At 45.0% G+C, this 13,339-nt stretch overlaps 1 protein-coding gene across 3 annotated transcripts in view; it reads right to left on the bottom strand.

Annotated features, from left to right (window-relative positions):
• Positions 1-5,354: 5,354 nt before the first annotated feature.
• The window catches only part of ICE2 (interactor of little elongation complex ELL subunit 2), a 31,457-nt gene continuing 23,472 nt past the window's right edge, over positions 5,355-13,339 (bottom strand). For 2 of the 3 annotated variants that reach the window (XM_082198021.1, XM_082198020.1), the window contains exons 12-15: positions 12,852-12,936; positions 10,799-10,849; positions 8,783-9,041; positions 5,355-5,880 (exon numbers count right to left, since the gene is read on the bottom strand). In XM_082198021.1, the coding sequence (XP_082054147.1) occupies positions 5,665-5,880; positions 8,783-9,041; positions 10,799-10,849; positions 12,852-12,936 (611 nt within the window). In that variant the 3' untranslated portion in view covers positions 5,355-5,664. Of the gene's footprint in view, positions 5,881-8,782; positions 9,042-10,798; positions 10,925-12,851; positions 12,937-13,339 lie in introns of those variants that run through there. The other variant, XR_014213384.1, reaches the window with a different exon arrangement.

Here is a 13,339-nt window from a genome sequence, read left to right on the forward strand (position 1 = left end):
AAGCTGCATCTGGCGAGCCAGCGCAGCACACGGAACGCCGTTTACCTTCCTGCTAGTAAGCGGTCCCTATTTATCTACTTGCACCCGGGGGTGCTTTCGAACTGCTAGGTTGTCAGGCGCTGGGACTGAGCAACGGGAGCGCACCCCGCCGCGGGGATTCGAACCGCTGACCTTTCGATCGGCAAGCCCTAGGCGCTGAGGCTTTTACCCACAGCGCCACCCGCGTCCCTCATGTCTTCTTACTTACCCTGCGCCTATTGCGCCCGGACTTCCTCCCATCCCTTCAACGGTTTTCATGTCTCAAAACTTTTCTTACAGTTTCTTATTTACACTCCATCCACATCACAAGATTTACATTAATCCTGCTACAGTTTTTAAATTCTTACAATTACTCTGTATATATTCAACAAATTTACTCCAATCCTTTTCGAACTTTGCTTCTTTTTGGTTCCGAATCTTATAAGTCAATTTCACCAAATCTATGGAATCAAACATTTTTGTCTGCCGCTCCATTAAAGTTGGGATTTCTTGGGATTTCCATTTCTGAGCCACTAAGATTCTAGCGGTGGTTGTTGCGTACATGAATAGTTTGCAATCTTCCTTTTTTAATTCATCCCGTTTTCCCTAGCAAAAATGCTTCTGGTTTCTTTGGGAAAGTGTATTTAAATAGTTTTTTCACTTCGTTATATATCATGTCCCAATATTTTTTTTCATTTTTTCACACGGCCAAGGCAAGGATGACACAGGATTTTTGTTGGGGTCGGGGGAAGGGGCCATAGTTGCAAGGTCATGTTTGAGAAGGGGAAAGAGACCAGAAGCTGAGCCAGTACAAGATTTCCTATGTTCCTTACCAATGAGTTTGGGATATGCCACTCCCACCCTGGATAAAAAGAGCAAAGGATGTTCACAGATTCCTTGAAACATTTTCCAGTTTTCAGCTTAGTGAGAGCAACTCCACGTCTGTTGCACATCCGTTATGGTGTCACTGCTTGCCTGATGTTCCATTGCAACTTTCAATTCCCTTTAGTTTAGACAGGTATTTTTAAAACTTGGGATGATCCTCAGAAGCCTCTCAGTTATTATTCATTTATTATTATTATTATTATTATTATTATTATTATTATTATTATTATTTATAAACCACCTTTTCCCCAGACTGGGATTCACAGCAACTTACACAAATTAAAACAGAACAGATAAAGCAAAAATATAAAATATAAAAGACAATACTTGAAAAGTGAAAAAAAATAGCACAGCACTATTAAAAGCCCTTTCCTTCAAAAACAGTTCTCCAAAGCCTGCTGGAATAAAACAGTCTTGAACTGCTGGCAAAAGGACAAGGAGGGAACCTGTCTAGCTTTTCCAGGGAGGGAGTTCCAAAGACTGGGAGCAGCCACCAAGAAGGCCCTCTCTCACATCCCTACCAAACATGCATGTCAAGGTGGTGGGAATGAGGGAAGGGCTCCCCTAAAGATCTCATAACTTGGGCAGGCTCTTTTGAGGAACTATGGTTTTGGATCTAAGCTTTATAGGTTATAACCAGCACTTTGAATTGTGCTTGGAAACAGACTGGTAGCCAGTGAAGCTGCTGTAACAAGGATTGGTCAACAATCTGGCTGCAGCTCTTTGAGCCACTTGAAGTTTCTGAGCACTTTTCAAAGGTATTCCACGTAGAGTATGTTACAGGAATCCAAATGGGATGTAACTAAGGCCAAATCAGACATCTCAAGGAATGGGCACAGCTGGCACACAAGCTTTGACTATGCAAATGCACTCCTGGCCACACCAGAGATCTGGGCATCCACACTCAGGGCTGAGTCCAGCAACACACCCAAACTGCAAAACTGTGTCTTCTCTGGCCATTTCCTCTTTTGCCTTCCAACTGACCAAGGGCACCTCGGTTTCAATTGGTTCACCCTCATCCAGTCCACTACGGATGACACACACTGGGTTAGTATCAAGGAAGCTTCCTTGGATTTAGGTGGAAAGGAAAAACAGAGTTTGGTTTCATCAGCATACTCATGACACCGAACCCTGAAACTCTGGACCGCCTCTAGATAATCAGCTGCATCCAACTAGGGTTCCTTAAAGAAAAGTGACAGTTGAATATATGCCATGAAGAGGAAAGCTTGCCCACCACTTTTAACCTTTCCCTTAAAGCTCCATGTTGAGTGCAGTCCTTAGACAAACCAGACAATACACCATTTGTGCAATTAGCATTAGTGCAAATGGAATAAAAAACAAACAGGTAGGACGAGGGCCCCTGATATGGTTTTTAGAGGGTTTTTAGATATGGTCCGGGAGGGTTTTTAGATTTTTGAAAAACTCATTGCCCCCACCCCTGTAACCTGGAGCACCTACAGCCTGCTTCCATTGCCATGAATGTAAGTTTTTCACTAGCCCCATGGTAATACAGTCATGCTGGCTGGGGCTGTTGGAAGTTGTAGTCCAAAACATTTGGAGGGCACTTGGCTAGCAAAGGCTGCCTTAGAAACAGGAATACAAAATGCTGCACCATTTGAAAGCCACACCCAGATGCTCAGCATACAGCTGTAAGCTCTAGGCACTCAAAAGTCTGACTGACAAGTTTTGCCTGTATAGAAAAAGACTTCAGTGAAGCAGGCCTGGCATCTCCCATGGGAACATAAGCAATAGGTGCCACACCAAGAACACCCTAAAGCCTAAACCTTGCAGCAGCCAATCTGCATATATCAGCTAGCAGCAAAGAAATGCCATCCCAAGAGAAAAGGGGGAGGGTATGCAATCATGTACAGCTAACTGTCAGAGGCCTCTCAACCAAATGGCCTCTAAACAGAGGGTTGAGCAGCAAGAAGTAAAAGGTAAACCTTTTTAAAAGACAGGTTGAGAAAGTTCCTTGATTTCCCCCACTTTAAAGCGAGCTGAAAAACTGAGCTGCTGAACCCCACCCTCTTGTTATCGAGCACATACATGACTCACCGCCAAAATATTTCTTCTGTGGGAGGTCAAAGACTGGATTTATGGTTTTGAAACAGAACCTACTATTTAGCAACAGTGCAAAGCAAACTTGGCTCCTTTTCATTAAGGAACTGAAACAAGTTCAGAGGAACAGAGAAGAGGGTGTCTGCTATGGCAACAGAAGGTAAACAAGGCGACAAATGAATGAAAAGGTGTTAGTGTATTAAACCTCCTTTCTGTGTCATGAAGTAGTTGTCTCTTTGTACGGGTTTGTACTGTTGAAGACAGAACTTGTTTAAAAACATTCTCTCTCACCAAGAGTAGTTCTTTAAGTGGAGCCCCAGACAAGGAAATTGCTCCTAATGAAAATGTAGAACAGTTTAGAACAGTGGTAGGGAACTTCTTTTAGACTGAGGGTTGCATTTCCTTGTGGGAAACATGGCAGAGGTGGCAGGGTGAGAGGCAGAAGTGAGCAGAGGGTCAGGAGAAGTGGACAGAGAAATAAATATCATTCTTATGTTTGTACAGCAGCCAAATTCCAACCATGCAGAAATCAGCCCCTCCTCTCACAACACCTCTCCATCCAGGAAAGCAAAAGGCATTAACAGAGTTCACTGACACATTCCAGCCAGGTTCAGAGTGTGTCTGCATTCAGAGGGCCAAAGATACCTGAAATGAAAAGTTAGTTTGGTGCCTGCTATAAATTTACTAATATGGGTTACAAATCAGTTATCCTGTGCAAGCCTCAGTAAACTCAACAACAGCAGCAGAACCACCCTATGGTGCTCTTGTACAGCTGTTTACTTCAAGGAGGCTCAGCAGGAGAACTGTCGTGTGGCATCAGTCTGATGCAACTCTCTGCTGCTGTAGCCAACCACCACCACCACTTCATGATAGGGCCCGCCTGTGTATCTGAAGAGGGCAATAATGTTTTCTTTTAAAAAGTAGTTTATCAATGTACAACTTAAAATTATACTAAGGCAGCCAAGCTGACAAGACTCAAACTTGGAATCATTTCAGGATATAAAAATACAAGTGTTTTTTACAACCTACGCACAGAAAAAAACACCACTATCAGCAACCAAACAGATGAGAAAAGTCAAATTCAAACTTTTAGAGTGTGCAACTGGAACATTTAAAATTAATCATATTATTGTTTTTAACTGCATTAAAGTAACTTTGTGGGAGTAGCCTACTTCAATTTCAAACAAGTATAAAATACAGTGGTACCCCGCAAGACGAATGCCTCGCTAAACGAAAAACCCGCAAGACGAAAGGGTTTTCCGATTTTTAGAGGCTTCGCAAGACGAATTTCCCTATGGGCTTGCTTCGCAAGACGAAAGCCCATAGGGAAATCTCCTGGGACAGCGGGGAAGTGCAGCGCACCTTCTCCTCTGTTCCCAGACCTGTCCTGAAGGCTTGTGGTGAGAGGTCCGGGAACAGAGGAGAAGGCGCGCAGCGCTTCTCCTCTGTTCCCGGGGCTTGCGGTGGGAGGAGGGTTTTTCCTCCCCACCGCCAACATTCAGAACAGCATTCTGAATGTTGGCGGTGGGGAGGAAAGCCCTCCTCCCACCGCAAGCCTTCAGGACAGGTCCGGGAACAGAGGGGAAGGCGCGCAGCGCTTCTCCTCTGTTCCCAGACCTGTTTTGAAGATTTGCGGTGGGAGGAAGGTTTTCCTCCCCACCGCCAACATTCAGAAGGCTGTTCTGAAGGCTGGCGGTGGGAAGAAAAGCCCTTCTCCCCCGCCAGCCTTCAGAAGAGTTCCCGGAGGGCTGCCTAGGCTGCGGATAGCAGCATGCCGCCCCGCGCAAGGGGCGCTCTTAAGCAGAGCGCCCTTCGTGCGGGGCAGACACCTGCAGCTTGGGGAGCCCTGCAGGACTTCCCCGCAGGGCTCTCCAAGCTGCGGATAGCAGCCTGCTGCGCCTCTGCTAAAGAGCGCCCCTCGTGTGGGGCGGCATGCTGCTATCCGCAGCCTGGAGAGCCCTGCGGGGAACTCCTTCTTCCCCCGCCAGCCTTCAGAAAAGGTCTGGGGACAGACTGTCCCCGGACCTGGTCTGAAGGCGGTTTCCCTAGGAACGCATTAATTGATTTTCAATGCATTCCTATGGGAAACCGTGCTTCGCAAGACGAAAAACTCGCAAGAAGAAAAAACTTGCGGAACGAATTAATTTCGTCTTGCGAGGCACCACTGTAGTATTTTTTTTAAATGCAGCATTGGGCTGTAATTGTTTGCAACACAAATTAATTGCATGTATCTGTGGTACTTGTTTCAAGCATGCTGTTTAAGTGAGGATCCAAGAGATGTGATGTGGGAGTCAACCAACTTCCAAGAAAAACCAAAAGAAGCCAGAGTGGGGGTTGCTTGAGAGTCAGTTATGGATCTGCTTTGGCCCAGATCAATTAAGTGCAACGGCTGGTTTCGAAAGGCATGCTGTGGCTGGTTTAATTTTATTAATAATAAAATATGATGTTCAGAAAGTTCCCCACATTTATTCCCTGCAACTTGGCCCAGTAACAGCAAGCTATTAGATAGTTGCTTCAGGTCTGCACTTGCCTTGATAGAAACAGCCTTTCTCCAATTTGACTGGATACAGAAAATAAGTCAAAAAGTTTTGCAGCAGCATTTCTTAACAGATTAAGTTCGCCCATCCTGGCATTCTCTCCATGGCTGTACAGTCATTTGCAGACAAAAAAAGTTATTTTCTGCTCTACATTTCCTCCAAATGACTAAGTTGGCTCATCTTTGCTCATCTTTGGTTTTTTCCAGAACTTCCAATTTGACCCTCGATTTGCCTGCCTGTAGATATTTCTCATCATTGACTTGTTCTGGGCAGCCCCACGTCTCTTTCGAAAAGGATTAGCTGGCGGGTGATCGTTGTTTGTTTCCATGGGAACTTGCTCTTTGCGGTTGGGTGTGGCTGTGTGCGCTTTTGTCCCACTCATCTAGGAGTGAAAAGAACAGGGAAGAAAAAGAGAGAGAAAAAGAGGAAACTACTTCAAATCTGATTAAAGTTCAGGGTGTGAAGTTTCTTGTAGAGTCTACCTAACTTTGCTAACATTTGCTCAGAAATGAAAAGCAGCGAAACACCTTCCTCCTCCCCCTTAACTCAGTCCTAAAACAGCTAAGGGTGGAGCAAATTACACTACATGATATATTGCTGTGAAGGGTCTGCTTTATAGGAAGGAATGTAGAAAGCTGCCTTGTACAGAGTCTGACCATTTGTCCATCTAGCTCAGCAGTGTCTACACTGACTGGCAGCAGCTCTCCAGGGTTTCAGGCAGGGAACATTCCCAGCCCTGCCTGGAGATGTCAGGGATTGAACCTGTGAGCTTCTGCAGACACACACCCCTGCCTTCATTGGATACTCAGCATTTTTGTACAGTTTTACCCCTTCAGCTGCATCTGTGAAAATTCCAGTGATCTGTGATCTTGCTCCTGGCTAACTACTTCCTGAATTACTCTGAAAAAAGACACAAGTAGAGCTTTCAGGAACAAGCGTTTATATCTTAGGTTTCCCGAAAACCTACAAGTGATGTGGAAGCCTTCTGATGTTTTTGCATTTAATCAAAGGCAGCTGCCCTGATTTGGTGTAGCTAGATCTATACGATAGGTGGGGGAAAACCTCTGGGTTAATAGCTTAAGCTAATAGCACTTTTGAGGTGTATAATTCCACTGGAGGCTGTAGTACAGGGGCAAAGGGTTGGACTCCCCCCCCCCCACTAATCCAAACTGCACACCCCTGCCTGCTCCATTCAAAATAAAAAAAGACTTGGGGAGTTCCAGTCAGAGAACTCACATCACATGCAGCTTCTGAAAACGCCTCCATATCATCTCAAAGGTCTATGGCACTCTACATCCAAAATGACAACAAGCCAATGCCCCAATCTCCACACTGGTCACACTGCCTCTCTTCACCATCAGTTACAATGCCATGTGTCAGGGGTTCAGGAGCAGAGGCGAGGGCAAGGGAGGAAACAGAGAGCGAGGGGGAGGAGGCAGAAGAAAAGATGAGTGATGACGACGACCCGAGATCTCCGAGTCTTTCCAGTGAATCAGAAGATTCACAAAAAGGAGCACCAGTGGCCAGGGCAAGGGGGGAGACTAGGGGGACACCCCAGGAAGATAGAGCCAGAGGGGACTCAGAGGGGAGCAGTTGGAAATCGGGACCAGCGTCACCGCCAGAGAGCAGGGATGAGGAAGGGCGCCAGGGAGCAAGCGCTGGCAGCTCACAACAGGAGGGAGGGCACGAGTCAGGAGTGGCCACACCTCCATCGGGGAGCGAAGAGACGGTTAGACGGAAAGTGGAAGGTTGGGCGCGCGCGCCAAGTTCAAATGCACAGGAAGGTGGCGCAGTAGGCAGCCCGGAAAGGGAGCCAGGTCCTAAAGCCCGGCGCAAGGAGACAGAAGGGTCCGGGGGGTCAGCGTCAGATGAATCCCGGAAGGAAGAGACCCCGGGGGGCAGAGGGACCCAGAGGAGAACTGTCAGGCGGAAAAGGTGGAGCAGGGCTAGGATATTAAGTTGGTGCACAAGGGGCGGAGACTCAGACGGAGCTTCGCCGATCTAAGCATAAGACGTAGAGTTGCGCGCAGCAGCTTGAGAATGGAGACTGTAACTCAATAAAGACTTTTATTTAATGATCGCTGGCTGGCGTGATCCTCTGTGAGCTAGGATCTGGAAGCAACCCTGACACCATGCATAATTTTATAAACTTATCTCATGTCACCTCTTAAACATTTTTTCTCTAAACTAAAAAGTCTGCAACTTCTCCTTGTAGAAGAGTCGTTCTAACCCCTTGATAATTTCGGTTGCCCTTTTCTGAACCTTTTTCAACTCTACAGTGTTCTTTTTGATGTGAGGTTATCAGAACTGTCCACAGTATTCCAAATGCAGTTGCAGTGTAGATTTACATAACATTGCAGGTATTTTATTTAACTTCCCTTGCTGTCTCCTTTTGCTTTCGAGCTGGGCAAGCTGCCTCCACCTTTCGCCTCCTTCTCCATTTCTATCTCTGTGTTTTCTACCACAATATTCTCTGAGGTTCAAACAGCCTCCCCGTGTTTTTAAACACTCCTCTTTCCTCACAATCTCCCGAATTCACCTTTTTAGAAAAGCCATTGCAGATTTACACTCATCTCTCTTTAGCTGTACATTATACAGTACCTGTTTGCTCCCTGTCCCCCCCCCCCCACCTCTGAGCTTGTTCTGGCTAATATTATAAGAGAGGCAACAAGTCACTTTTGGATACTGGATAACACCCTTCACTTTGCTGGCACTAAATAATGATTATATAGCAGCAGAAGCAGCTGTTTCCCTTATACACTGGGCCACATTCCCAGTGTTAAGACACACTGTGCGATACTATGCAACTTTACTCAGCATTAAGCCACACCAAGTTCAATATGGCTTACTCCCAAATAAACATGCAGATTATTGCAGCTTCAATGTTTTACACCAATCACCAAGTTGAAGAAGCACTAGAATTCAAGCTTACTCCATAAACCATTCATCAGCTACCCTTGGGAAACGTGGTGTTTAGAGGAGGGCATTTCTCTCCCACACACAAAATGTTAGAATTTAAAGTCTTTCAATGAAGTAAATAAGCAGTAGATTCAGTACTGATAAAAAGGAAAGTACTTTGTCACACAGGACGTAATTAGGGAATTTGCTACTATGGGATGTGGTCTGGGCTGTTAGCTTAGGATCGCTTCAAAAAGCATTGGACAAATTCATTGATGTCATTAGACTAATCAGCTATGGCAGTTAAAATGGAGCCTCGATGTAGAGCAGTAGACCTCCAAATACTAGGTGCCCATGTTATGGAAAACATAATATTAAAATCTCACCTTCTGGTTCTTCACAGGGTTTGCTGGCTTTGGTGGGAAAGTGCATGGAACTCGCCCTTGAGCAAAATGATAGGGCAGAGGGATGTTGGGATCTAGTGGCACCCACGGAACTGAGAGGGCAGAAGGTATGCTGGGCAGGGCAGAGTGAGCTGAATGCAAGTTGTACGTTGCTCGGGTGGCTTTTCCGTCGCAGCTCTTATAGATGGTAACAGAAGAGTCTCCTGCTGCATGAGCCAATAGGTAAGAGCCCTCCTGCAAACTAAAAGTACAAATGGAGGCTAAAATGGTATGCTTTGTGGCTTTGAAGCAAATGAACAGTACAGAAAGGGAAGAGCACAAGGGTATTCTGTTCTCATTTGCCAGATGTACTGTATTGGAGTAGGCACTCTAGTGTGATCACCACAACATTAAGAGCTGTGACTCGTACAAGGCTAAATGTTCCACCTCCTGCATTATGCAAAGTCCTTTGAAAGCAAACACAACTTGCACATAGAATCCTCACCACCACGCTGTCTTCCTCAACCACTGGTTCTGGGAGGAGGAATGGAGAAGGTTTTGTCACCATTAAGTTTGAGCAGGTAGCCAGGAGTGCCAACTGTTTCCTATGCCCCCTCCAATACTCTACTACCTTGTAGTTTTCACTTGGGACTTTTAGATCCAGTCAACTCCAAGGACTGCTTAGCACGTGTCACTTTCTTCACAAACACATATGTGTTAAATAAATAATATATTGGTTAAATAAATAAATGTGTTTGTGAAGAAAGTGTAGGGGGGAACACATGTACACAGGTGATGCACACCACCTTCACATGCTTCTATCACATGAGGGTATATTCTACAGATGAAGCAGCACTCAGCACTTGGGAGTGATGGAGCGAGGAGAGAGGCAAGCAAGCTTGTTCTCATGCCCAGAACTTGCATCTCTGACATGGAGTCACCAGTTCTTCCAAGGTGCTCAATCCATAGGAAGCCTGTTCTCCCCTGCCTGGCCTGTATGTGGCCCCCCAAAATGGTTCCTTCCTGGGCACAGAACTACTGGAAAGGGGTGCTTGGTGGAGGCACACTAACATCAAGAGCCTGAGCCTTTCTATGTGTCACACCCTGCTCCACTGCTCTGAAGCACGCTAAGGCCTGGGTGTGGAAGAAGGGGGGCTTAAGGGGGAGAGCCTGAGAAATAGCAGCACTGTGAGTGCATGCAGGGTCTGAAGGAGGACTGGCAATCTTTATCTTCCCACATGGAGGGAAGAGATTCAGCAAGGAGACCCAGGTGAGAGCTGGGAGAAAGGCTGCCACAAGCAAAGTGTGTGGCTGGCAAACAACATGCCTATGGAGAACCCTATGCTGTTTGGCAATAAGCACAGTGCATTTTTGTTGCTGTGTTCAGCTCTATTCTCCTCTCCTGTTTGGTTTCAAGATGCTGGATTAGGTCAGTTTATTCCTACTGTTGACAATCTTACCTTGTACTTGCTGACTAACACTATGGCTAATTGCAATTGTTCATACTAGTGTACATAATTGTGCTAATTATTGCTGATTGTCCGACATGTTACAAGTTACTATAGTCACAATCCCATGGAAAAGTGCCATATAAAAAGATTAACAAAAGAATGAATGAAAACCTTTCAGGTCAGGTCAGGATGCTGGCTAAACAAGTGCAGAATTCTCCTTATTTTGTTCCTCTGCTGGATAGCTTACTGGTCTGTGAATGTGGCTTCTCTCAGCCCATGTTCTTTTTTTGCATTGGGTCTGCCCAGCACGTGACTTCAGCCCTGACTTCTCTTCATTCTCACAACCTTGGCTCAGCAGCTTTCACGGTTCTTGGTCCTGGATCCTGCTACCCACGCCCCTTTTCTCTTCTTGTTGCCTTCCGCTGCATAGCTCCCTAGGACCTTCCAGCTTGTGAGCCTTCCTTATGCACCTGGAGCTCTAAGTCTGCAAGGGCTTTTCTGGTACTTATTCACAAAATTAGCATAGGACCATGGACCATTTAGAAATAAAGTCAAAGGAAATACATACCCACTCACTTTCTTCAGTATATGTTGGAGAATATTCAGTGAATTTGCTGGCCTGCATGTGTAAATTTATTAATGTAACAGGATGGTTATATACCACTTAATCATTCTTAACTTCTAAGCAGTTTACCTAGAATATAAAACATTCATCTTAAAATGCTGATAAAAACTATGTTAACTTGATTTTAGTGTCTGATCTTATCAAAATATAAAGACAGTTGTAAAAATGTACATAATAAAATTGCATGTTAACATTATATTCTGGGTAGGCTTGCCTAAAACAAAAGGCTTTTAGCAGGTGCTGAAAACAACACAGTAAAGGCCCCTGCCTAAAACCAACAGGTTTCTTGCTTGTATGTGGTGCTTGTAAAAGTGTGGTGCTTGTAAAAGTGTCAGTTCCGCACTTACAGAAAGATTAACATTTATAAGCAACAAATAATTTGAGGGAAGTGTTTCATGAACACTAAAAATTAGTGCATTATAAATCATTGGTCTCTCAAAAACATACACACATGCAGCTACATAGTTTGTGAATTCCGACAAACTTCCCTGATCAGTTGACCAGGCTACTCAGCTCTATACAGCGGTACCTCAGTTTTCGAACATAATCCATTCCGGAAGACTGTTCGAGTTCTGAAATGTTCGAAAACCAAAACCTCAGTATGGAAGCCTCAAAATGGAAAACTCAATACAGAAGCTGTGTTTCATGTTCGACTTCTGAAGTGCGTTTGAAAACTGAAGCATTTACCGTATTGGCCTGAATATAAGCCTAACTTTTTCCCAAATTCCAACCGTAAAAAGTTAAAGTGTGGTTTATATTCACAAACTTATGGTGTGCAGCCAGGAGCGCGGCAAAGCGACACCTGCCCTGTGCGTAGTCCCCCGTCCTCTCCAAGGCCAGGAAGGGAGAAAGCAAAGAAGGGGAAAGGCCGTTGGCAATGTAGCGCGGCTCCCCCCCCCCCAATATGCAGCCAGGTTTTGTGTTTTTTTCTTTCCCCCCCCTCCAATTTTAAAGGTGCAGCTTATATTCAGGCGAATATGGTACTTCCAGGCTTACAGCATTCGAAAACCGAAACGTTTGTCAATGGAGATGTTCAAAAACCGAAGTAACGTTGTACTGCCCCATTCAGCCACCACAGCACCAGACATGTGGGAAATCTGGCAAGAGAATCTCATATTACGTTTTTTCACAAAAGGAAAGTTTCAAAATCATGACAGCAAAGTGAACACTGGAAGTGTGTGGCCTGTGTCACCTGACTGTTCCGAACACACACAATGACGAAAGAAGCCTGCTTTGGCAAGGATTCAACGTGAACTGAAAGTGCTACCTACGGTTTGATGGGGGAAATTCACCTGACAAGAAAGGCCCCCTCCCTCAACTTAATGTCATCCAATTTGTCTACAGTGGTGCCTCGCAAGACGAAAAGAATCCGCTCTGTGATTCTCTTCGTCTAGCGGTTTTTTTGTCTTGCGAAGCAAGCCCATTGACGGATTAGCGCTATTAGCGGCTTTTAGTGGCTTATCGGATCAGCTGATAAGCGGCTTAGCGGCTTAGAAAAAGAGGGGGGGAGGAAAAAAAACCCGCAGGAACTCGCAAGACATTTTCGTCTTGTGAAGCAAGCCCATAGGAGATTCGTTTTGCGAAGCACCTCCAAAACGGAAAACTCTTTCGTCTAGCGAGTTTTCCGTCTTGCGAGGCATTCGTCTTGCGGGGCACCACTGTATTTGGTTTTATTAAATGATCCATCAGCTTTCTGCCTAAGTACCGGTATATCATCTACCCAAACCATAACAACAAACCAAAAGGTAGCACCTGGTGAAGCGGTAACCCTGTACGGTATTTTATTTGTATAATTAACATGTAGAGTTGGAATAGAGAATATACCTCAACCAGGGTGGTCACAACAATGTTATAAAATAAAAATGCACTGTTAACAGTGTAGCAACTTGCGGAATGACATTTAAAAGGAGCTGGCTTGCTCAGACATGCTTCTTCTTCTGAAGCTGTCATTAACAAATACCTTGTAAATTTTTTACATTATAGGAAGCTCACTCACTTAAATGCGCCAAATCTTTTTTTCAGCCCTTCTGCAGGCAGTTGCTCAAGCAGAAACAACTTTGAAGTCAAGGCATCAACGTGACCTGAAGAAAAAATACCAAACCGTTTCACAATGAAAAATGAGGAACTGCACAAGAAAGATGAAGGAAATTCTCAAGTAATGGAGGAGAGACCAGCATTTAGATTAAAAGATCGTGACACAATCACAACTTCAATAAAACAAAACTAAGAACTATAAAGAGAGACCAGGTAAACAAACCCCCAAATCCTGATGGCTACCATCCTATTGTACTTATCCAGGAGTGAGTTCTACTGAACCCTCTAAAACAGCAATCTTTCTAGTCTCAGGCAGCCTTAAATGCCATTGGTCACCACTGGGCCACACATAGGAGCTGGTGGCTGGTAATGTACTGGTTTCTTTTTTAAAAACTAACAAACAAAAACATCCACTGACCACCCTCTGAATTGTTCAGCTATCAATGTGTA

Source organism: Podarcis vaucheri (genome assembly GCF_965113315.1).
Source record: "Podarcis vaucheri genome assembly, chromosome: 14".
Taxonomy (NCBI): Eukaryota; Metazoa; Chordata; class Lepidosauria; order Squamata; family Lacertidae; genus Podarcis; species Podarcis vaucheri.